This window comes from Arvicola amphibius, chromosome 18, assembly GCF_903992535.2.
Source record: "Arvicola amphibius chromosome 18, mArvAmp1.2, whole genome shotgun sequence".
NCBI lineage: Eukaryota > Metazoa > Chordata > Mammalia > Rodentia > Cricetidae > Arvicola > Arvicola amphibius.
Genome location: NC_052064.1, coordinates 16,563,019 through 16,587,471, shown reverse-complemented (window position 1 = coordinate 16,587,471; position 24,453 = coordinate 16,563,019). Strand labels below are relative to the sequence as shown.

The window sequence follows — 24,453 nt, the reverse complement described above, 5'->3', positions numbered from 1 at the left end:
AATGTCCAGGAACAGTGGTGTATGCCTTTTTCAGGACTGGAGGCAGAGCAGGGGAGTTGAACTCTCTGAGTTCAAGTCTAGTCTGGTCTATAAAACAAATTCCAGGCCAGTCAAGGCTGTATAATGAGACCTTGTCTCAAAAAACAAAACAAAGCAAAATATAGTACTTTGTTGCAGTAACTACCAGTAAAGAATTTTAAGGATTTAGAGAGTCGTATGATTCAGGATAATATTGAAAAGTTATATATTTACTGCGCTAATTTGACCATCTTTTTCCTCATTCGCAAAGTTCCTATTGATCCATACTATCTCCTTACATATCACTTAAAATGTATGACTTCTTTAAAAAGATAAAAACTTCACATTTTATAGTTCATTTTGTCTAAGGTTTAGGAAAACTGCAAAGAAAACAAAACAGCAGAAAAAATCTCATCAACCTGTTTATTTTTCTACATTTCTCAAAAGAGCTTTGTATAATATAGATGCATATTTACCTTATAATGCATTGATTTTTTTTTTTTTTTGGTTTTTCGAGACAGGGTTTCTCTGCAGCTTTTTTAGAGCCTGTCCTGGAACTAGCTCTTGTAGACCAGGCTGGTCTCGAACTCACAGAGATCCGCCTGCCTCTGCCTCCCGAGTGCTGGGATTAAAGGCGTGCGCCACCACCGCCCGGCTTAATGCATTGATTTTTGAAAGAAAATTATTTCAGTTGTTGAACAAAGTCTTCCTGTCCTTACTTACTCTTATGATAGTGTATGATAATCTTAATTAATTTAGCATTTATAGTAACTTGACTATGTTTTCCCATTGCTGAGACAATGAGAAAATTTCATGAATTTCTTTATTTAATTAATTTTTTACGCCAAAATTATTAATTACTTTTTCATTGTTTAAAATATATGTTTCTTTTTTTAAAAGAATTTTATACATTGTATTTTAATAATAGCCATTCATTTTTATTTTGGATTTTCTTACCTAGTAGAGATCCATATGCTAGCCACTGTTGTGAGTGTACATAAAATATATATCCATATAAAAAAGATATTGCAATGCTCGGAGAAGCAAGATTCATGTGACATTCATATGCTTCCATTATTTCTACCTAAATTGTCACATATAAAAATTTGCAGTAAGATAATGCACTCTATCTTGTCCTGTATCCTCTCTCCCCTCGGCATTAATACATGGTGTGCTTTTACACATAACCGGGACAGTGATCCTTAGCATGAAAATGTCTCAGTATCTGAACAGAAAACTTTTGCTCTGTAAACAATTGCATTTTACATAGAAATGAAAATTGCATAGACAAAATTGTCTATGAATGACGACCCCAAACACTATGATGATGTACAAGTTAGTCAGTAAGAATCCTGAGTCATTGGCCAGTGTTGTAATTAAGATATTTTCTGTGTGAATTTTTGGAAAATTTGTGAAACAAATGAACAGTCTCCAGTTACACTATGATACAGTTTATATGTTTTTATATATAAAATATTATACCATATCTTCACAGATAGCTTTCTTTATAACGGGCCAAGGTGTTCAATAAAAGCATAATTAAAAATTCAAGCTGGGGTAGAAGATCAAAAGAATCAGCCTTTTTTTTTTTTTTTGTAATGGGCTGAGAATTTTTCTGGTACTTAATAAAGAATCGAAAGGAGTAAAATCACCACCAGGAAAACATGAACTTTAATCCCAAACCAAATCATGCTGATTCCGTTTTGTTTGTTTTTCTTTTTTCCATTGAACGGGCTGGTTAAGTTGCCTGACAACAGAAGGAAGCAAAGGCAATTATCTGCGTCATGGGAGTGCTCTGAACATCTCTGGAACAGCAAAGGTGACTGATGTGTTCGTCATCTTTATTTATATATATATATATATACACATACATATGTATATATATATACATATGTATATATATATGTATATGTCTTTCAGCCTAGTTTCACAGAACTACGAAAATGACAAATTTGATTATTTTTAAGGTTAGTCTTATCTCAGACCGAAACAACTTGTCTGAAATTCTCCTAGCGCCCAAGGGGACATGACTATAAATGTCTCACACTGCAGTCCACGTCCCTGTCCTCAACCTCAGCCCCTGCCACTCAGTTCTAAAAATCATGGCCAGTTCACTAGAGCGTGAACAGATTGACTCACAAGTTTCAATGAAAAAGAAGCGGTCTCTGATTGGCTCCTTCTGGGAAAACTGATGGAAAGGAAGGCGGCAGTGTGGGGTGAGCCACGTCTCCGTGGACAGCTGCTGACCCTTACCCAGACTCAGTTGACCTTTGAACATTAAGGTGAAAAGTGAGGTGACATTCATGAACTGTGCTTCTTATTCTTGAATTCTGGAAGCACGAGGAAATTGGAAGCTATGACTTATGGACACATATATTTACATAATAGTCACTTATTAATTTATATAGCTGTAAGTCAGAACGCAGTCCAAGAATGGAGTCCTGCAAGGGAGTTCTGAGTGCTTGCGGGAAAACTCCAAGAAGACAAGAGTCTTGTGAATTTGGTTTCTTCAAAACAGAGATTTTCTTGAACTGTATCTTCGTGCTCCTCCCAGGTATAATGGAGTGAATTTCCTTCAAGTCTTGTCTTGCATGTGCTTCTATAGAAAAATATGTTTCGCCACAAGTGTACTTGTACTTGTGATTGGACGCGCGTACTCAGGTGACTCTTCTTACCCCTCAGTAGAAACAGTCTGATGCTCGAAATAAAGTTGGCGATTGCTTGAGACTTTAGTCTACATTGCTCTTAGACCCCAGCCTCCCAGGTTTATATCACCAACCACAGGAGTAAACAGCTGTATACGTTTTCTACTTTAGACACAGAGAGTATTTTCTATTTTCCTGGTGGGATATAAATGCCTAACTGAGTGTGATTTCCAAGGAATTTGGGTAAAAGATTGGGGAATAACACACACACACACACACACACACACACACACACACACACACCTAATACAAAAGAGAATTGATAAATTTATATAGAGTCTTTCCCTCCCTCAGGATCCCTCGTGTGTGTGTGTGTGTGTGTGTGTGTGTGTGTGTGTGTGCGTGTGTGTGTGCATGTACTCACATTCACACGAGTGTGTATGATAGGACCAGGGAGTGGAGAGGACTTTGGGGAATATCGCAATAAGTAGAAGGCCTAGAAAATTTGAATGATTCAGCAAAATCTTGTTGAGAGCCATGGTAATGTGCCATCTTCTAAGACCCTGAGGAAACTCATTTCCTCTCAGCATTTACCAGATGAAGTTTCCGAAGACAGAAAATCACTTCTCATGCCCCACAACAGGTTCATAATTGAAACCTAAGTCTCCTCCTATCCTCTAGTGGTCTTGCGATACCTTGCTCCAAATCACTTTTTTTTTTAAATTTTATTTTTTATTATTAAAAATTTCCGCCTCCTCCCCACCTCCCATTTCCCCCCTCCCTCCACTCCTCTCTCCCTCCCTCTCCAGTCCAAAGAGCAGTCAGGGTTCCCTGCCCTGTGGGAAGTCCAAGGTCCTCCCCCCTCCATCCAGGTCCAGGAAGGTGTGCATCTAAACAGACTAGGCTCCCTCAAAACCAAATCACTCTTTTTAAAACAAGGTCTCTCTCTCTCTCTCTCTCTCTCTCTCTCTCTCTCTCTCTCTGTCTGTCTCTCTGTCTGTCTCTTTGTCTCTCTCTTTCTGTCTCTGTCTCTGTCTGTCTCTCTCTTTCTCTCTCTGTAAGTGTGAGGAGTAGTGTTTCTATAAACATGGACCCTGTGATATGCTGACTTAGATCCCTTGAGTATGTATTAGGATGTGGTATAACTAGATTATGTGATAGTTCGACTTTTAGTTTTCTAGAACCTCCATACTGATTCTATAGTAGCCTGACTAATTTACGTCATCAACAGCAATGCACAAGCATTTCCTACTGTCCTGTGTTCCACTCAGCATTTGCTGCTTTTAACTCAATGAGATTTTTATTTGCATTTCTCTGGTGGCTAAAGGTGTTGTATATTTTTGTATGTTTACTGGTAACTTTTACTTTATCAGGTGAGGATCCATTATTCTTTTTATTATCACATTTATTGATTTATCAAGTTACTTTGGGTGTTTGTATTTTATATCATTTATGGTTTTTAAGTTGTATATATTATGGAGATAAATTCTGCTAGATTTTTTTGTTCCTTTGTGATATATAGAAGGTTTTAAATCTCATGCAATCTCATTTGACAGTTACTGATATAACCTCCTGGCTTTGGGGTCCTTTTCATCAGAAGCCCCTGCGTACACCTGGATCTTAACCCTGCTCCTCATGGTCCTTCTGACAGTTACAGAGCTTCCGGTCTCATGTTGTGGGTTTTGATGTACTTGAGTCAGTTTTCGTATAAGGTGTGAGAGATTCTAGTTTCATTTGTCTTCATGTGAATATTATTTTTCCAGTACCATTTGTTGAAGATTTTTTTCACCCATCTGTGTTTTTGGACTCTTTGTGATAATTCAGCAGGCTGCAGCTGCATGGCTTGAACCCTGTGTCCTCGATTCTATCCCCTGATCTGTTGAGTCTATTTTCCATCATCCTCATGGCCCTCCGAAAATATTTGGTACCCTACGGTACTGAATATCTAAATAAAATTGAGGAAGTCGACAAGCAGTTAATAAACACAAGTTATTCTTGCTCGTTAGATGCTGGCCTACCATCTGGTGTTCTTGTCATTTTACACAGACGAGTTTATCGTGCCCCATGTAGATTCCGGCACAGTTCAATAATGTAAATGTCACTCACCTTCTGTGTCTGCCGCTCCCATTCCTGGCTGTTTCACAGGGTCCTGTCCATTCTGTCCCATCTTTCCTCTGTTTCAAAGAGGAAAAAAAATGACATCTTTAGTTATGGTCCCCTTATTAAAACAAATAAAAATCGGCTTGTAGCAATAAAATAACATTACATATTCAGAGTCAACTGTGGATGATTTGAAAAGCAAATACGCAAGCAGTTAATTATACTATGTCACATTAATTTTAGAACAGGGACTTCATTATTATTCCTAGTCAGTCTAAACATCATAACAGAGAAATCAACACATCTTATTTATAAACTCATTTATAAAAATTGAACTCATGGAATTTTTAGATTCCCCCCATTTTGGAAAATCTTTCAACACACAACTTAAAAATGCTACATAGTTCTTCAAAATTTGTATATATACACAATAGCCAAATCCAGTCAAACATACCTGTATCCTTAAACATGTAAGCTTGCATTTAATTTCTAACTCGAGGAGTTATATCTTTATCATAACGAAGTGTTATGGGTTCGTTAGTGAGCAGGCAAATACTTAATTAAATAACACATGGAAATAGTTTTGTAACTTAAATAGATATTTCCTAGATGATGTAACAAGTGGACATTAAAAAAATTACCACCACTAATCAATGGATAATAATCAAAACAGCAGGGAGATATTACATTCCTCTAGTATAAATGTTTTGGCATGTCAAACAAATTCTGGCAAGAGTGCAGTAAGGAGAGATGACTAACACACTATTTAGGGAATTTCAATCAGTATAGCCATTATGGGGAATGGCGTGGACATTTATCACAAATTAAAAGTGAATTTCAGCAGTGTGTCACGGTCCGTGCAGGAACTCGTAACTCCTCAAAGTACTGACAGTAGCCCTAAAAGAAATATCTCTTTCACCCTCTTCAAGAAAGGTGGGGAGACTATGTGAGCCAGAAGACATGAAGGAATACTCTAAAATGTTATCTTCTGGATAAAATATGGTGTTTGCTGTCAAAACCTCATAGCGACTGTGAACACCTGCATGACTTGTACACACAAAATTGGAAACGTCCCTGGTGGGGTTAGGGAGGAGATCAGTTGAGGAGAAGGGAAACAGCATATATGCGGCAATGAGAGGCTAATGCAGAGAGGAATATAATAATGATGTACTGTATACAAGAAGAAACTATCAAAATACAACACAGCAAAAATCCCCTGTAGGACTGTGAGGTTACACGGTAGTTTGACTTTTGACCTTTGTCAAGTGGGAAAGTCTTTACTTCAGTGTTGATTGAGGATTCTATGAAGTTTGGGCTCAGTGCTCGAGTAACTATAAATATCCAGTATGTGTATAGAATTAACAATTAGATAATGCACTTACACTTGGTAACTGAATTTAACAAAAGAGTCTTAACTTTAGTTTCGGCCTCAAAGCTTTGGTCAAACCAACTGGACAAACCCTTCACAGTCCTTTGAAAACTGTGATGGTAGATTGCTAGCTGGATAACAGGCTGCGGCTACTTCTTGTTGCTTCAGCCCGAGGAGAGGATTCATGACATTCAGTGGGTTCTGCAATTGCCTTTTAAATTGTATTTAGATTCCATCGCAACATGATAGACTAATACTCAAACATGAGCTGGGTGTGCTGGTGCATGATTTTTGTCCTAGCATGCAGGAGGCAGAGGCAGGCAGATCTTTGTGAGTTTGAGGTCATCCTGATAAACACTGAGAGTTCCAGGACAGCCAAAGCTACATAGTGAGACCCTGTCTTAAAATAACACCACCAACAACAAAACAAAACAACACACAGACACACACACACACACACACACACACACACACACACACACACACACCTTCAACATGCTAAATGGAAGCATGCATCAAAGAATGCCTTGATTGTAATTCTGATACAGAAATGTTTATTAACAATTCTTATTTCCACCAAATGCCTTTGACTTCCTGGATCTATTAAAATTGTAACTACTCTTATTTCTTAAGAATCTAATTATTTCTTTTTAAAAACCACTTTAAAAAAATCCTCTTGTCATCTGATTCCAGAAAGGAATCTGAAACGTTTCTGCATGCGACAAAAAAGAAACATGTAAATTTATAAATTGATTTATCTTCAAAACCATTATATTGTTCCTTTTTTAACAATTTTAGGTCAAATATTTAAGCACAAAATTCTCTTTAGTGATTGAGGACCACGTGCATGCAGATTATATAACTGCTAACATTTGTATTTATGTATATATGTTTGTGTGTATGTGTTCATGAATACAGATGTTAGGAAATATATATATCTGCACATCTACATGTCCATATGAATCCATAGTCCTGTTTAAGCAGCACATGAAACTTCATCTACACTTGAAGACTGAGCCTAGGCGTGTGTACATTCTAGGCAATTGCTCTACCACTGGGCTGTATTTCCTGATGAGCATCAGATTGTGTAACTATTTCATTAAGACGACATCAGTTAGGTTTAATAAACTAATGCTCCTCCATCTGCTACTGTTAGAGGAAGGAAAGCTTAGGGCAGTATGTGTGCTGGGAGAACGAAGCAAAATGTATCGTGTTCCTGGGCAAAACCCAGCAAAGGATGAGGATCACGTCAGGACTGCCCGTACAGCAGGTCAGAGTGTAGAAGAAATGCCTATCTTTGCGTTATGTCAAAGTTTATAAAAATTGTTACAATTTTATTAGCTTTAATAATTAAATTTTATGAGTCAACAATTTTATTTTTAATGATAATACCTGAAAACAGTCTTTGCTTTTAGTGAAAACTGAGTCTCCTTTATTTTTTTTTTTAAAGAAAAAGCATTAAAATGTAAAGGCAGTCCACCTTGAAGAACACCCGAAATCTCAGAGCACATGGGCCCAGTGAAGCTAGGTGACGTTCAGAGGGAATGCAGCTGTGACTGTGTGAAGCAGCCAACTTTCCGAGTTCTCCTCAAATCGTCTCCATTTCAGAGCGTTCAGATAGCAGACGCTGTACCTTGAATGCTCAAGCTATCAATCTATAGCCATTGAACACTTATTCCAGGTCCAATAACAATTGCGTGGGACACGAGACGCTGAAGAGAAGGAAGAAATACTAAAATTTCACGTAGGTCGTATAGTGACTTGTCTTTGTGTCCGCATAGTAAAATGATTGTCTTGTACACAATATTGAGAGATATTTGCTTAATGAGAAAGACACAAAATAAGAAAAAGAATTGGGGCTATAGTAATCTTTTCACCTCAGACATCGAGACAGACCCTGAGGAAATAAGATGATTTATTCTCTGGAAGTTATAACTTTCACTAAAATTCCATAGTCTGCAAGGTCCAGACAGAACAGAAGGCTGTTAGACCCTTTTTTGTACAGTCTCCATAAATAGCTATGATATTCACAGAGTAGAGAGAAAGGCAATGAACTCATTTAAAATCTTGTTCCTTCTTCCAGCAAGATTGCCAGGAATGTAATATTAATGATATCAGATTCTTTTTAGGAATGAAGTTTTCAACAAATAGAACTGATTAATTACGACCACTCCTATTTATCCCACAAACTAAATTCCTAAGATAAAGTCATGTAAGAAAAAAAATCTCTCAGATGAACTGGTAATAGAACAAGAATTCCTTTAGGTTGGAAAGCTGTAACCAAAGCCATAAAGAGTCCATTATTCTGTTCAAAAATCTGTTTTCCCTATTATTTTACCTTCTTAAGATAAATCAGTATCTAACTATTAGAATTACTGAAAGGATCAAATGGGATATTTCCATAATATCTTTGTATGAACATAATAAATTCCACTGCCTAAGAAGACTTCCCAGCACTGGAGAAAACGAAAAGACCCGTAACTGTCCGATCAGAGTCGTTTCAGATGCCGGGCATTACAGCAACCCCACGGTGCCCTGTAGCGCAAAGGCAGGAAGGGGCAACACAGACGTCCGTCCACAAGAACAGCTCTGTCCAACACAGCTCAGCCATCAAAAGTCGTTGTTGTATATTGTTCACGTGTCATGGAATAGCCTCCCTTTAAACATTAAAAACGACAAAAGCCACCATTCAAGGGTCTTATAAAACCACCCTTTGGGCTCTACGAGCTGTGGCCTACTTTACAGCTCTGGATGCCCTAGCAGGGCTTCCGAACCCCCAAGACTAGTTCGTGGAAAGGAATAGAAAAGTCTGCCAGGTTAGATTTTGAAACAGGAACTGACATAATCTATAAACCACCTAAATCCATTCTATCATAATCTGCTTTAGTTTTGTATATGAGTTGCAAAATTGCTGTCACGAGGCTTAACATACCATGAATGAGCTATATTACCCAGAGAACGAATGTTTCTGGAACAAATTTAGAAATCGCGAAAACACGCCAAAAACCTTCCTTTCTGACGGCAGAAAGGTTTAGAGTTGAAAAGGCTTAACCGTTATCCCGGTTTGCCATCTGTTTCAAAGATTCTATGAATTCTCCAAATGTGAAATCTCTCCTAATTAAAAAAAAAACACACACACAACCAATCTGTGTTAATGTCAAATCTCAGGGTTGGTGTCTGGTCTTTGTGTGATGAGCGCGCGGCTCTGCACTCCAGGCTGGCCTAGCTCAGTTACTATTCTACCGGCTTTTTATGGTAAACGCAGGCAGCCGCAGACAAGTCACCATACTAGCCGTTTGTGTTTTTCTTTAGAATTATCTGAGACAATCCAGTCGTCCCTGGACAACTGATTCTTATGTTAGGCATCGGCAGGTTAGATGTCCAAGGACCGTGATTCAGAACTGGATAATGACCTTGTTTTCCTCCCGTGAAATGTTAAGAATGAATTACTCACGATGCTGTTAAAATTGTAGTTTTTGTATAATTTTATAAAATAACCACTTACATCCTTGGGATAGGAAGTAGATTGGTTTCCCCTGGCGCGGAGCTGCTTCCTTCACTGTCCACGCTGTATCCACTGCCAGCGCTGCTGCCCGACGAGCCGGTGGACACGGAACTCTCTGCAGGCCGGTGATTGGCGGGCTTTGCTGCATGACGTGGGGGAGAGCCAACACCATAGTCAACAAGTGAAGTTCACTTTTATCTCCAAATGTCAAATTACACATGTGTGCAATACTCATAGAAAGGATCGGCAGAGACAAAATGTTCTCTCTTCTTCAACCTGTCTCTCCTTTTCATTCCTTTAGCCAGTAATGCACACTGGCAATATAGAATTCCTTCACTTTTTTTTTTTTACTGCGTACGAGAAAATGGGAAAACATTCCCATCTTTAGACTTAGTTAACTAGTATGTCATTCTTCCACTGATTTTTTTGTTACTTCTACAGCGTTGCAATAGCGTTATGGCAAGCAAGAGAAAACAAGCAAGGGAAACTTCACAGAGAAATATTTTAACAGAACTAAAGAGATTGGGCAATTACTTTTCATGTTAATATAATAGTCAGTAACAGGGTAGTCTCATTAGAAGGGAAAAATGCACGGCAGAATAGATATTTACAGGTGGCTCTACCAACTCTCCAGGTGTTTCTGTTTTGAAATCGAAAGGTCTTTCTTTCCCGTAGGTGTGTTGTAACTGATACAGGGACCTGTTTCAGTGTCTTCTCGAGCTTCAGTTATGGATATGTGAGTGCACAAACCATAGAAACGTAAACGTAAACAGATCGGTGCTGTTTATTAAGCTTTTATGCAGCAGGAGAACAGCACTGGCGTCTGGCAGAGCTCTAGCCTGAAAGGAGGTGGGGCGGGTTTGCCATGCACAAGGAAGAAACAGAAGAGAGACAGCGCCTGCTCCAAGTTTGGGAGGCAGAAGTTATTTAGCAATTACTTGAAGCCCGTGATAAGCATCCCTTGCCAGCTCGAGTGACCTTTCGTCTTCCTGGTCTGTGTTTACTCTGTAGACCCCTAAAGCTGAGCTGTTGTGTGTGGAAACAATGCCATCACAGAGATGACCTTGAAAGACGGAGAATAGGAGTGGCCAGAAACAGGGGCCCGCAGTGGTTTGCCCTCCTTCCTCTCGGGATATTAATTCCCAAGCTCCCACCTCTTCTTTCTTGGTATTAACAGTCTATGGCTGTTTATTAGTGCCCTTGAGCGTACCTGCTATTTGACAATGAATCGATCTGATTCTAAGTCTATATGTAGTCTACACTACAGGAATGTTTAGCATTCTTTTCTCAATACGCACATCCCTGTTCCATCTCTGGTCTCCTAGTTGAATGTGCTCATGCTCCTTGGTGAAGGGTTGATAGTCATTTCATATTGGGAGATCTAGCTATATATTTCTGAAGGAAATCTTTAAACACGATTCTTAGCCTGGAGGACTTCTAACCAATATAGTCAAATAAAATGAAAACTCAAGGAAATTGTACAGAATCTGAGGGCAGGCAAGGTAGCTACTATCAGGTCTTGTAAAGAATTTAACGTTTCCTCTACACCGCCTTGTTCCATTACAAACATAAAATGTTCTCACAAGCTATCCAATAATTTCATATCTGTTCCAATGATGGTAGAATTCCTTCCTCAGAATAGGGGAGCAAGAAAGAATTTTTAACACAAGTCAGTTATATAGATGATGCTTATAAGCTGCAAACTGTTACTTAAAAGAAAGTCAGAGTGTTAGTCACCAATAAAATTCTAATTACTTACATAGGTCTATATCTGCATAAAATAATAGTTCTAATATTTGCTAAATATTTTATTCAGTTTATGTAGAAACTCAGATTGCATATCTAGTATTAAAGAAAACATTTAAAAGTGCATAATTAAAACTATGAAGTTAACATGACTAGAATATTAAATTATTAATATGTATACACCAATTAAACTGCATCATCAACCAATAATGACTCAGATTATTTCATTAATTCAGACAAATGAAAGTTACCATGCTTTGAATTGACATTATATAATTCAACCCATTAGATTTTTAATAGTGGATAGTATAACACCGAAAGAAAAACATTAATTTTACTAACCAAAAAGATAAAACTTCCTCAAATCAACCGTATTTACTGTTTCAAAGGTAGTTAATAGAAAATAATTTAAAATGATTTTATTCTAAGAGCAAGTACACTGCATATCAGAATTGCTTCCTTATAGGACATATCTCTATAGTAACTTCAATTTATTTATAAATGTCAACTTCAAGTATCATGGGCTTCATGTGTTTCCCTCTTCCTTTACATCAGAACAATTCCTAAATCTGGAGGATCCATTATGCATGATCAATGTATCATTTATGGAATGGTCACTTTCTAGTTGGAATGATATTTGTTACATTAATGCCACATTGCTGGGAATTCTTAGATATATGGCCTCGAACAGTGATCAACTAATATCTGATGAATGAACAAACAAATGAATATCAATGCCAGCGATTTTTCCTAAACCAAACACCAAGAATGCCATAATGAATTTGCAGGCAGTATTTCATTTTATCTATGGTGTATTTTAAAGAAATTATGCGTATTGCTTATTAATAGTGAACTGATATAGAAGATTTTCTTCTCTGTCTCCTCTGTCTCTCTCTCTGTCAAAGATACCTGTTGAAAGCAAATCTTTGTAGCTTACTAAAATAAGTAAGGACAGTTTTTATCGCCTCATAAATGTGGAAAAATATAATCAGTTGACTAGATTTTGAATTCCACTGCACTCAAAAAGGGTTCGAGTCAAGGTATTTAAGTGCTAATACTAAACACTGAAACCATAGATTTGTGTGCTAATATACTAAATACTGAAAGGCATAGATTTGTGTAGCAAAAAGTTCATAAGAGACCATGAATAGCATATTAATATTCACATTGGATGAAAGAAAATGCTATGCATAGCGATGTTGTGTGGTCGCAATCATGTGCACAAATGGTAGGACTTGTTCATTTCCTATCCTGGTATACGGGCAGAGAACTTCGAATTTGATTTCAGTCTAATATCTCTCTGTTTTCCTGCATTTTCAGCGAAATAACATAGAAACATTAAAAGCTTGGTCTTCCATGAGTTTGTGGTTTTGGGATCACGAAATAGTCTACGTCTGATTTCCACCCAGCTCTTTGAAGTCGAATTTCAGAATTCATATAATGCTGTACAAGGAGGTATGCATCTGTGTGTTTCATAGTAAAACGATCTTTTCACAAGAGAATTGAAGTTTTTCAGAAACGCCAACTAATTTTTTGGAATCATTTTGAGATATCTACTTTCGTTTTGAAATGCTGATCACCAAGGTTCCCACTGCAGGAAAGACTGAATAATGCACGCATTCTGGGAACACTTGCTGTTGTGGGCAGGGCAACATCTTAGAGGGCCCATTCCTTCTTGATACACTGTTATTGGGGAGGTGTTTCAGGTAAATGTTTTACTTTCTTGGGGACAATACAAACTGTTTAAAATTATTATTTCCCTTTGTCATTGCCTTTGGCTGTTTTATGGTTACAGCCTGTCATGTTTTTCATGTTTTATTACTTCTTGGTGGCTAATCCTGATTAAATGTGGTACTGTCTCTGCACATCTGTGGTCCTTTAGTTGTCCTGGTTGGATGCCCTGCCCCCTCCAGGAGACGCGGCTATGCAACGCTATCACCCTAGCTACCACATGATGGCAGCACTGTTCTCAGAGCGCTCACCAAATTGTGGAACAGCCTGCGGCTGTGGAGCCCTGGCCTTCAGGAGCTCGTTAAGACCTCTAAGGGTCACCTACTCTTGAACCATCATTCCCCCCCACCCCCGTAGGAAAAATAGTCTCTGTAAAGATTAATGACTGATTATATCTCACAGCTAATGAGAGAATTTAAAGTTGCCAATTCCCCTTTAGACTGCATCTAGTTGTCTCAAGCAAACATAAAAAAACTTGAGGGCTTTGGCTACTTTAGAACGCAGTACTTAGTCTAAACTTAGCCTCGCTTTGTGGGACGCTGTATCATCGGTCTCACAGGGCGGGCAGCAAAGACCTATGTGTCAATATTTCCAAAATATCTCCTGATCCTGGCAGCTCGCAGCCCAGTTCCTGAATGACTTGATTTTATCCAGCACTAAATCTTCTCTTTATGGACATAGTCTGTAGGGCTTTAAGAATGTTTGCTATTACAAGAAATGAATCGATTATTATTTTGTTTATTACAGTAGTTTGATAGAAACAGAACTGTTTATCTTAAACTATGTGTTCTAAGACACACACACACACACACACACACACACACACACACACACACACACACAGAGCGCGTTTTAACTTCAGGGACCCTTTTCTTCCTTTACTCTTCTGCCTCCCTGTCTCCCTCCCTTCCTCATTCCCTCTGTCCCTCCCCCCATTCCTCCATTCCTCCCGCCCTCTCTTCCTTTCTTTAACCTCCCTTCCTCCCATGTTACTGTTGCTGTTAGTTTTTGGACTTACTCTCCTGAAGGGATTTTCAGTTTGTCTTTTTTTTTTTTTTTCTAAAATGCTCACTGAATATGGAATTGAAAATGCCAGCTTTTAAGTCTAAATATGACTGGCATTATTCAATCCGTTTCCCCTTAAACTTTGTCTGATCACATTTTTTGGGTATTTTCCCTTTACAGTTCAGGATTATTAATTTAAAGAGAGATGTTACATTTTATATTTTAGAAGGCAACTCTTTCGTAAGTTAACTTCAGTGTGTTTATTTTCAAGTCTGGAAACATTCCCCCCCCCCCCCCCCCCCCCCCCCCCAGTTTCTGAACTGGAAAGCAGCACAGAAAACTTTCACACTGATGCTCGCAGGAGTATTTACACGCCCCTTGATTTTGCACTGAAAATTATTGGAAGTAAGTATTTTTGACACCTAACTCAAAAAAAATCTTGGTGGAGCAATTGAAGTAAGGATGTCTCCGAAACATCCTTAAATAGCGAAATTATTAGTTGGCTATCTAGCCGTCATTTGCAGTATTTCCTATTCATATCACCACGCAAACCATGATCCATGTTCTGCTGCCATTTTCCTTGTGAAACACAGAGGTACTAAGGTTACTGCGCATCCACAGAGCTTTTTTCCAGAGATGGAATGCAGATAGGAAGTCTCCTGTGATTCTGTAGTGGAGAGGTGGTAACAATCTTAATCATGTTCGTATGTCCCCCCCCTTTCCATACACGCTGACTTCATGAATGAAATTTTCAGGGCATCTCAATGATGAATTTGCTCTCATCTTATCAAATAGTACCAGTAATGCGCAGGTGTTTCCTATGCTCACTAATCATTACAGAAACAGATTCCATGTTCCCCTTGGATTACAGAAGTAAGGGTGTGTTTAACACAGGTAAAGAGAGTGAATTAACATAATAACAAGATATGGAGGAGCCTTTCTTATATAAATTATGCATAATGGTTACGATACTATAATAATTGCCTCTATCATATAATTTTCCTTTTAAGACTGTCTTCCTTTTCTGAGAAGCATTTAATTCAGAACTGGTTTGGGATACAAAAAAAATCTAAACACATTTTTAAATTAGCTCTAAATTTTTATATTGAATAATTGAATGAAGTTTGATTGAGATACCTTAAATAAAATTCAGAAAGTCAATTCATCTATCTTGAATAAATCTAATTATAATTCTAGCTGCATTCAACTAAATAGAATGAACCACACTAGATCATGGGAAGTTTTGGTTTTTAGCTAAGGCTCTAATTCAATACATATTTTTATCTATAAAAGACTGCTCCGAAGAAGTGATATTAAAGAGTTTCACTTTCATGGCTAACTCTTACTTTTTTCAGTTCTAATTTGATTTGTGTGTGGAGAAATATTACCTTTTTTTGTGTTTTACTGACAATATCCTTGCGTTACATTGTCTGACATGTTTTTCTAATAACTGATAACCAGAAAGGAAAAAAATGTCCAGCAAAAAAGAAAGTACTTGATAGTATTTCAACCGATTGGAAGGTACTTCTAGAAACAGTCATAATCAATATCTTAATAACCAAGATGTTAGCCGGGAGGTGGTGGCGCACGCCTTTAATCCCAGCACTCGGGAGGCAGAGGCAGGCGGATCTCTGTGAGTTCGAGGCCAGCTTGGTCTACAAGAGCTAGTTCCAGGACAGGCTCTAAAAAAAAGCTGCAGAGAAACCCTGTCTCGAAAACAAAAACAAAAACAAACAAACAAACAAAAAAAAACCAAGATGTTATCCTTAAATGAAATGCAAATGGTTGCTCCATGAAATTCAATTTAACAGTCATTTATTTATGTCTGAGAAAAGCTCTTATGGACCTCAAGCTAAGCTAACAAGGTCCCAAGAGTAACAACCTTGAACTTCTGATCCTGCTGCCCTCACACATCCAAACGCTGTGATTGACGTTTTGGTCTCTGGCCTGTTTTGAATTGTATGTTGTTCTACAGATCGAACCCAGAACTTCATACATGCTGGGGGAGCAGTTTACCACACTCGCAACCTGCAATGCACAAAATTCAACTCAAAGGAAATAAAGGAGTAAGTTTCCAGTGGAAGTAATAAATTAATAATAGCAAATAAACTGAGGCGGATAATACTACAGCAAACGCCAAATATTCTTTTCCATATTCTAAATATTCTAAATATTTTTTCCTTAAATAAATTTCGTTTAAATTTATTTAAGGGTTGTAAAAAGGAAGCTTAGAGAATATCTGATAAACGCATGCATGTTTATCAAATTTAACCAGGAGATCTAGGCTCTTTCCTAAATTTTAAAAGACATTATTGTCATTTACTGTCCTCTTTGTTGTTGGCTCCAGGGGATTGCAAAGAGGATGATAGGGACTCAGAGCTGGGCCAGTACTTACTACTACTGTATTTTACTAAATGGACATAACATTAAACTTACTCCTAGCGATTTATAACTATACCTATAGATTAATGGATCTCTCAACCTCCTTCAAAGAAAATTTTAGTTATAGTAGATGGTGATTATTACAAGACCCACAACAGGCCAAGATATAGTGTAAGAGGCTGAAGAATAATCAACCCTCGATGGACAAATATACCTCACTCTCCCCTCCAAGGCTCAGTCACCACTGCTGAAGAAAGGGCAGGACGAGGATAATGACCAAGGTCAGTGGAGGATTACAGGGAAGCATATATTCTGGATGCAGTAGAGCAGCTATGCACACGAACTCCAGAGGCTGGGACTGTGCACAAACCTGAGTGTCTCAAGCCAGATCAAATTCCAGCCCAGAGAAGAGACCTGGCCATGAAACCTCGCACATCTTTACAGAGCTATTGGCGACTGTTATCTTCCGAGAAAAGGAGGGTCAGTGTTCTTTGAGAATGTAGTCCTGGTAAGTTAAATCTTATTGCGGTGGAAGGGCACACATGCAAGAATATTTGTGGCAGCACAGATTGATTTCGATGGGGTTAAAAACAGGACACAGAGTTGAGTAGATGGGGAAGGAGATCTGAGAAGGGATGCCAGAGGGGGTGACTACAATCAAAACACATTATACAAAATTCTCAAATAAATAACAAAAATATTACAAATAATTTTATTTCCAGATGTTTCAAAACATGATGAAGTTTGGTTGTATATAAACTCAGGTCATTGAGTACAAACCAACCTCCATTTCAGATGAGCTTAGAGCAAACGTAGTTTCTTCTACTTCACAATTCTTCCCAGATACTGATAAATCGGTTATTTAATAAATATTACTACCTAGGATGGGAGGGCTTCAGACAGGGATTTCTGTTTATTTTGTTTGCTGCAGTATCACCCAACTTGAAGATGTCCCGAAATGTAACATGCTTAAACAAATATGTGTATGGATATGAGTAACAATGGATATGAGAAAATTCTGCTCCTTCAGTATCAGATGGTAGGAAACTTTCAGCATTTCTTTTTACTCCGTTTTATTGTTGTATTTTTTTTTTTGAGTGTTTCAGTCTGTAGGTAAGGGTGGCCCAGAACTCACTTTGTAGCACAATTTGGCCACAAACTCATGTTCTTCCATTTTTCTTCAAAGAATCAAGATGATAATGTTCATTCTCACTATTTTATGCTAATACAAATATTTTTAATATGTTAACATGAGCAATAAATATGATACACTTGTCTTTCAAGATATAGACAGGAATATAATTTATTCTACTGTTGTAACCTGTTGTTATGCCATCCTGGGCTTGGGCTAGCATGAGACGAGCTGATAGGTAGCTGAGCTGAGCAGTCAGAGTTCAGGAGGCGGAAGCAATGAATATGGATATAGAGTTATAATTTAATTCAATTGATGCGCAGGGGAAAATTAAATTTTTTGTATAAATTGAAAAGAATGCTTTTTGAAACCCTTAATAATTATAAATTAATATTAAATGAGATGTGAAAGAAGATGTCCTGAAATGTTGCAGAAATAACGAAGGCACAGAAAATTAGAGACAAACGAGGTAAGTAGGTTTTGAGAAGAAGGCCTTGCTATTCTCCTGTCGCTGGTTATTGTAAAAAAATATGACTGTGTGTACACACTTGCTTGGTCAGTCTTATACACTTTGGTCTCGTGATTCTGTCTAATCTTAAAACATTACTTTATAATTGGCAGGACACGGGTTCGTGTAGCCCCACCCCTTGTTGAGATGCTAACTTTTGGTTGTTGGGGGAGGGAGCTATATTTTTTTCATGCTCTAGGAGCTGGTCCTAATCCATGCACACACAAGCACCACTATTTGTACTCAGTCAGTTTAAAGCATAAGGAGAGTTATGGAGTTGAGAAAGGAAGTGATGGAGAGATATGGAAGGGATTTTAGAGAAAGTGGTGGAGAGATATGGAAGGGCTTTTAGAGAAAGGAATGTGGGGTGATTTTGATCAAAACACAGTATGTGCACAAGCTTAGAAGTACTTAAAAACCCATGGGAATTTATATAGGCTAAATATATTGATATTAATCAGAGTTTAAATTATGAAACTTGAAATGACTGACATTATTCCTAGTAAAATATATTATGTTATGGAGCCACTATAAACTTTACTGTATACATGGAAAAAATGAGAATGAAAACTAATATTTTAATATGTATGTTTGACTTTTCTTAAACAGTGATGAAAAAGATTTCTGGGGCTTTCTTGGTGGGTGAGGACATCCATGAGAAGATTCAGTAATGAAATGAGTACTGAGTGTGGGGCACAAACTGATACCATTTAGCAAAAGTTTTCCTGACGATCGTCAACCATCGGGCACCACCGTGTGCCTTAATCACTGAATGATGCCTTTCTTTCATGTTTTGTGTCTGCAGAACTTGGCTTCATCCAGAATGACATGAGTCTAGCGACTAGTGTATGGTCTGACTTAGAAAGTATGTTTAGCACAAAGGCTTGACTTTTCTCCTTGCTTTGAACAACAAAAAAAAACCAAAACAACTGATTTTATAGCATACAAAAACCTAGAGTAAATATGATAACTGGGAGGTATAAGTAATATAAATTATTATCAAACACTATGTGAAGCCCTTTAAATATAAATTAAGAGTTGGGTGATATTAACCTAATAGTTATTTACTTTAAATAAAATCATTAGCAAGAACACACGAAAATAACTTAAAATTAAAAACGTATAAATGATTTACTTATATTGAAAGAGATTTGAGTCAACGAGCTATAGAAATATATTTTCTATTTATCAGGGAAAATGATGCTTATATAACTAGATAGTGTATAGTTTTGAAATGGAATTGTTCAATTCAGTAAGAGCAGATTTTGATGCTATGCCTTTTTAAACAAATAAAACAAATGTGTATTTTACCTTCTTGCATTTTTAAGAAAGGCATCCATTCCTGTGACCTTTATTATGTATGTTGCTTAACTTTTTTTCTGCTTTTCACTACTTGTAAAATTACTAATTATTTTTCTGTCAAAGTACTACCAATTTATTGGCTGCATTTTCAGTATACTTGCTGAAAACTGTGGGCATGATTCATATGAAAATGAGCTACATAATAATATCTATATTACTTATCTTGACACATTTAACAAAATCAACATCCCAACTAAATTCTGTATTTCTGGTGTATTATCTTCAGAAGAAACTTTTTATGGTTTCTTGTTATTCAATTATATGTAAATACACAGAACTACAATAAAATAAAATTAATGTTGTGGCAGTATGGTTCAATGTTCATGAAGATCCCTTTCATCCTATTTCATGCCTACACCTCCTCTCACGTAGAGCAATGGAATAAAAAGTAATAAAATTTTCTAGCCATTCATGGGTTCTTGATATGTGATCTAGGAACTATTGTTATGTGGTCTAATAGTGCCTCTGGCAATCGCTTCCCTCTCCCTTGGTGGTTCCATGCTTCTTCTCCCAGATGAAAAGCTCTTTCGCCGAGGCTTTTCACATCCTAGGCTGTCTAGTGAACCTGTTATGTAACCTATTATGTTTTGACTATGCTTTTTGAGTCCCATGATTCTTTCCTTCATTTATTTGCCTGATCAATGTTTTCAAGCCAATTTGCCCAAGTCCAAGGCAAAGTGATGTGTATTTTAAAATTAGGTTTCATGGTTTTTGCTTGCCATAGACCTAAGAGTACTTAATGAGTCTTTGTCTGTTAAAACTAGGACTTCAGCACACTAAGGTTTAAAAACACTGAAAACAGGTTTTGGTAGTTTTATACTTAAGGCCAGTGGATGTTGCTAGTCCTATGATATTAAATGAATAAATTCCCAGGGTTGACCAAATCAAATTATGTGAATGGTTCATTGGAGACCCATAACTATGACTAGAAAAGAACAAACGTATCTACTGATGGGGAATCACGTGTTCACCTTCAGGAAGGAAAGCTCATTAATAAGACTATCATCATACATTCAGAACCACACAGTCACTGGTTGCGACTCTACACGCATAGCAGAGACTTCTGACAATAATCTTAAATGCTTACAAAATATTTGAAAGTACACATATAATCATTCTAAGAAGATGAGGAAACTCTCCCAAAGCATTTTGATTTTCACAGACAAAGAATGCCCCACTGCACATAACAGGCACTGTTGAAAGGTGAACAATTTGGATAGCCTGAATATTGACTTTCTCAGACTGTTTTGGAACAGGGGGAGTATTTACTCTGTTCACATGATTGTATTGTCAATTTTCCTATAACTTCAAACTGCCAAGGGTTTTATTTTTTTAAATATGACTTTTTATTTTTGCACAAATACATTGATTGAAGAAGGTAAAATTTTAATTTATGAACCATGTACACCCAATATTAAGACAATCCCCAAATGGCCATTTAGTTTGTCTTGCTTTCGACTTGACTTTGCTTAGGGCCCTGTACTTTTCAGAATAGAGCACACTAAATCCCTTCTGATAAAACTGATTGTCTACTTGGGTCAGGAAAGAAAATGAGACATCGGTTTATCTACTAAACATTTGTAACCACCAATTCTCCTCTTTCCCAGACTCCAACTTCTCCCAACCAGCCACCCTCTACCACCTCTCCAAGAAAGCAACTCCCACGCCATGGAACACCCCACAGTGAGCTTTATTGACAGTGGTATCTCCAGCAGCCATGTGTGGATGTGGCTTCGGACTTTCTGCAGACAATTGGGCCACACCAAGAAACTATCAAGCCTATCTCTCTCTCTCTCTTTTTTTTTTTTTTTTGGTTTTTCGAGACAGGGTTTCTCTGCAGCTTTTTTAGAGCCTGTCCTGGGACTAGCTCTTGTAGACCAGGCTGGCCTCGAACTCACAAAGATCCGCCTGACTCTGCCTCCCGAGTGCTGGGATTAAAGGCGTGCGCCACCACCGCCCGGCAAGCCTATCTCTTATCTCTTATGTAAGACCGTGTCTTCGCAATCTCCTCTTCAATCAGTCTAAATCACCCTTACTTTGCTGATTTGGAGGAAGGATACATCCACTTACCCTTTACTCTCTATTTCTGAACCTAAAATGCATACTTCAAATCTTAGTGTCAAAAAAAATTGTTTCGAAGTTGCAAATTGCACTCAAAACCAGTAATTAGTTGTCAAGTAAGTAACTGTCCAGATTTTAAAAATGTTGATGTTTGTTTGAGTTTAGGTATGAGCTTCAAAACTGTATAGTAAAGAGCTGGGTGAGATTTTATACTCCAGCCTGAGCCATAGTGAATCTCAGGCTAGTCTGGATTATATGGTTTCTCTGCAGGACCTCGACTCAAAAAAAATCTATCTATATATTTTTTTAAAAAAAGATAAAAAATAAAAGTAAGCCAAAGTGCTGAGTAACCTTTCTTTCTTGGCTGCTAAAAACAGTAGAGCCGATGTTCAACCAAGGGAATTGGAAGGAAAATAAACTAACATAACACTTGCTAAGGTTTCTTGCTACAAATCTGTTATTTGGCATTGGGCTGATTTGGAATAATCAGTCTAAGGCCCCCTTTCAGATCTCCTTGCCTGCAACTAAACTCCAGAAGGAGAGAAGAATTCCACTGGCTTCCTGCAGAACCCTTGCTGAACCATATCTTAGTTCAAGCATAAATCTGCTGAGACGCTTATATAAAATATTTGAAAAGTTCTTTTTTTTTTTTTTTTTTTTTTTTTTTTTTGGTTTTTCGAGACAGGGTTTCCCTGTAGTTTCTAGAGCCTATCCTGGAGCTAGCTCTTGTAGACCAGGCTGGCCTCGAACTCAGAGATCCGCCTGCCTCTGCCTCCCGAGTGCTGGGATTAAAGGCGTGCGCCACCGCCGCCCGGCTTGAAAAGTTCTTTAGGGACACTTTTGATTGAGATACCTGTAGATAAACACGCGGCCTCCTCTGGAGAGCTACTGCTTGCTGCCCCTCTGGGCTTTGTGCAGTGGAAGCAGCATCACGTAGGTCAAGAAGGTCAACCTTGTTACTGCTACCAGTTCTAGTTACTGCTGACAATTTATAAGATGTTTAGTGATAACAAAGAAGTAAATCACAACTGTTTAAAATGAGAAAGTTTGATTTCAAAGGAACTACTGCATTTAGAATATGCACTAGCTCGCAGCCACAGACAAGGGTTATAGAGATAGCTTCAAGCTGTGTGCTGAGCATCCCACCCCTTGACCCCTGACCCACAGGACAGGGTACAACAGCTGAATGTCTACTTCATCCACTTGTGGTGAAGCGAGAAATGGATGATGTGACACTTTGTACAGCGTTAAGAACTGTCTAAATCGACTGTTATTTTCAGAATGCAAATGGGATTCTATGAACTACATTGTGAGGATTGAAATGACAGGATTTTATTCAAGCTCATAAAAGTACAACATCCACTTCTGTGGAAAGTGGAGGAGCGAGCAGGGTCTTGCTAGCTGGTTGTATATTCACAATTCTGGTCAGTTTACTCACCAGACCAATAAAATCACATTTAATTTACATAAATTTAATTCTATAATATGTTTATGATAAAGACTGGGCAGAATTATTGTTTAGTTGTATTATCTAACACTTATAGATACAGGGAAAGTATATGTATATTTTAGAAAACAGAGGTTGGTCATTAATTAGGACAAAATAAATAAGAAAAATACAGTTACTTAGCTTTCCTTCTGATTTGAAATCAATAAAGAGTGACTTCTAATTCAATTATAGTACTTTAAATGTAAATATGTATTTGAGTCTTATTCAAATAAAATGAGCTAAATTATTTTATACAATCTTTAAGAACAAGTCTGATTAAAATATTACAATATTACAAATAATTATATAGTAATAACAAACTCACAATATAAAACAGAAGGCAAAAATATGACTGTTTTGACATTTAAAGTCAGTGCAGTATCTCAAGTAAGACAATGAATAGCTAGAGATAAACCCAAGTTATTTGATAGCACAAAAGGTATGAAGTAGAATTGCTTTTCCTCAACTTTTAGTGGGTAATGGAGTCTCACTATGTAGCCCTGGCTGCCCTGGAACTCACTGCCTATGTGTCAGGATTAAAGCATGGGGCACTGTGCCTGGGAAGCAGCTGCATTTTAAGTATGTTCAGAATTTTCTAGGAAGATGAACAAGGAAGAGAAAATTGCACCCTGGGGTCAGTCTTTAAACTGAGCTGGAACACATAGAGTCAGCGTTGTGCTTTGGCTATCTGCTTCCTTAGCCACCTGGAAATCTAAAGAGGCCCGCAGTGATTGCCTCTCCGCTGCCCAAGCATTTATTGCACTCACATATCTGGTATGTGTGAAGTGTGGTAGATGTTTAGAATTTTCTAAGAATAAACAGAAATTCTATAGGCGAACAAAAGGCACAGTTTTGGTTTATGGAAGAATAGGCAAAATTGAGTATTTCAGGAGTAGAAATTATTTAAGAAAAATGTGAATTTCAGATAAGTTAGTTTTAGATGCGATTTTGAATTAAATTGGAGAAAAAAATAAAGGCAACACTAGTTTGATTTCTGTCATGGGCAGTGACTCGTGTGAAAACACCGGATGTTGGGGTCAAGATTGTCACAGTTATCAGTTTTCTCCTTTCCTACTGTAGCTGCGACATCAAAGTTAACTGCACGTTCAAAGGAAGGGCTAGTGGGATCTACCTTCCTCTTTGCAAACACCTGAGAAGGTTGTCAACTAGACCAGACAAGGGGGTGGGGGGAGTTAGGAGCAGTCAAAGTGGTACCTATGAGGCCAACTCCATCAAGCATTATGTTTTCATGTGAGCTCTGCTTGAATTTGGAAAGCTTTTCCTTCTGACTTAGGTTGTTTCCAGTGTGAAACTATTAGGCTCCCAAATGTTTCTGTCATCACAGCTCTAACTAGCATGTATCGATGGCCATTATCTTACTTAAAGGAACTAAATGATAA

The 24,453-nt window shown here is 37.7% G+C and overlaps 1 protein-coding gene across 1 annotated transcript in view; it reads right to left on the bottom strand.

The window, feature by feature from the left end:
- Pclo (piccolo presynaptic cytomatrix protein) overlaps positions 1-24,453 on the bottom strand; it is a 266,676-nt gene that overhangs the window by 22,050 nt on the left and 220,173 nt on the right. Inside the window, 2 exon segments of the mRNA XM_038315454.1 lie at positions 4,770-4,837; positions 9,638-9,779. Of these exon segments, the coding sequence (XP_038171382.1) occupies positions 4,770-4,837; positions 9,638-9,779 (210 nt within the window).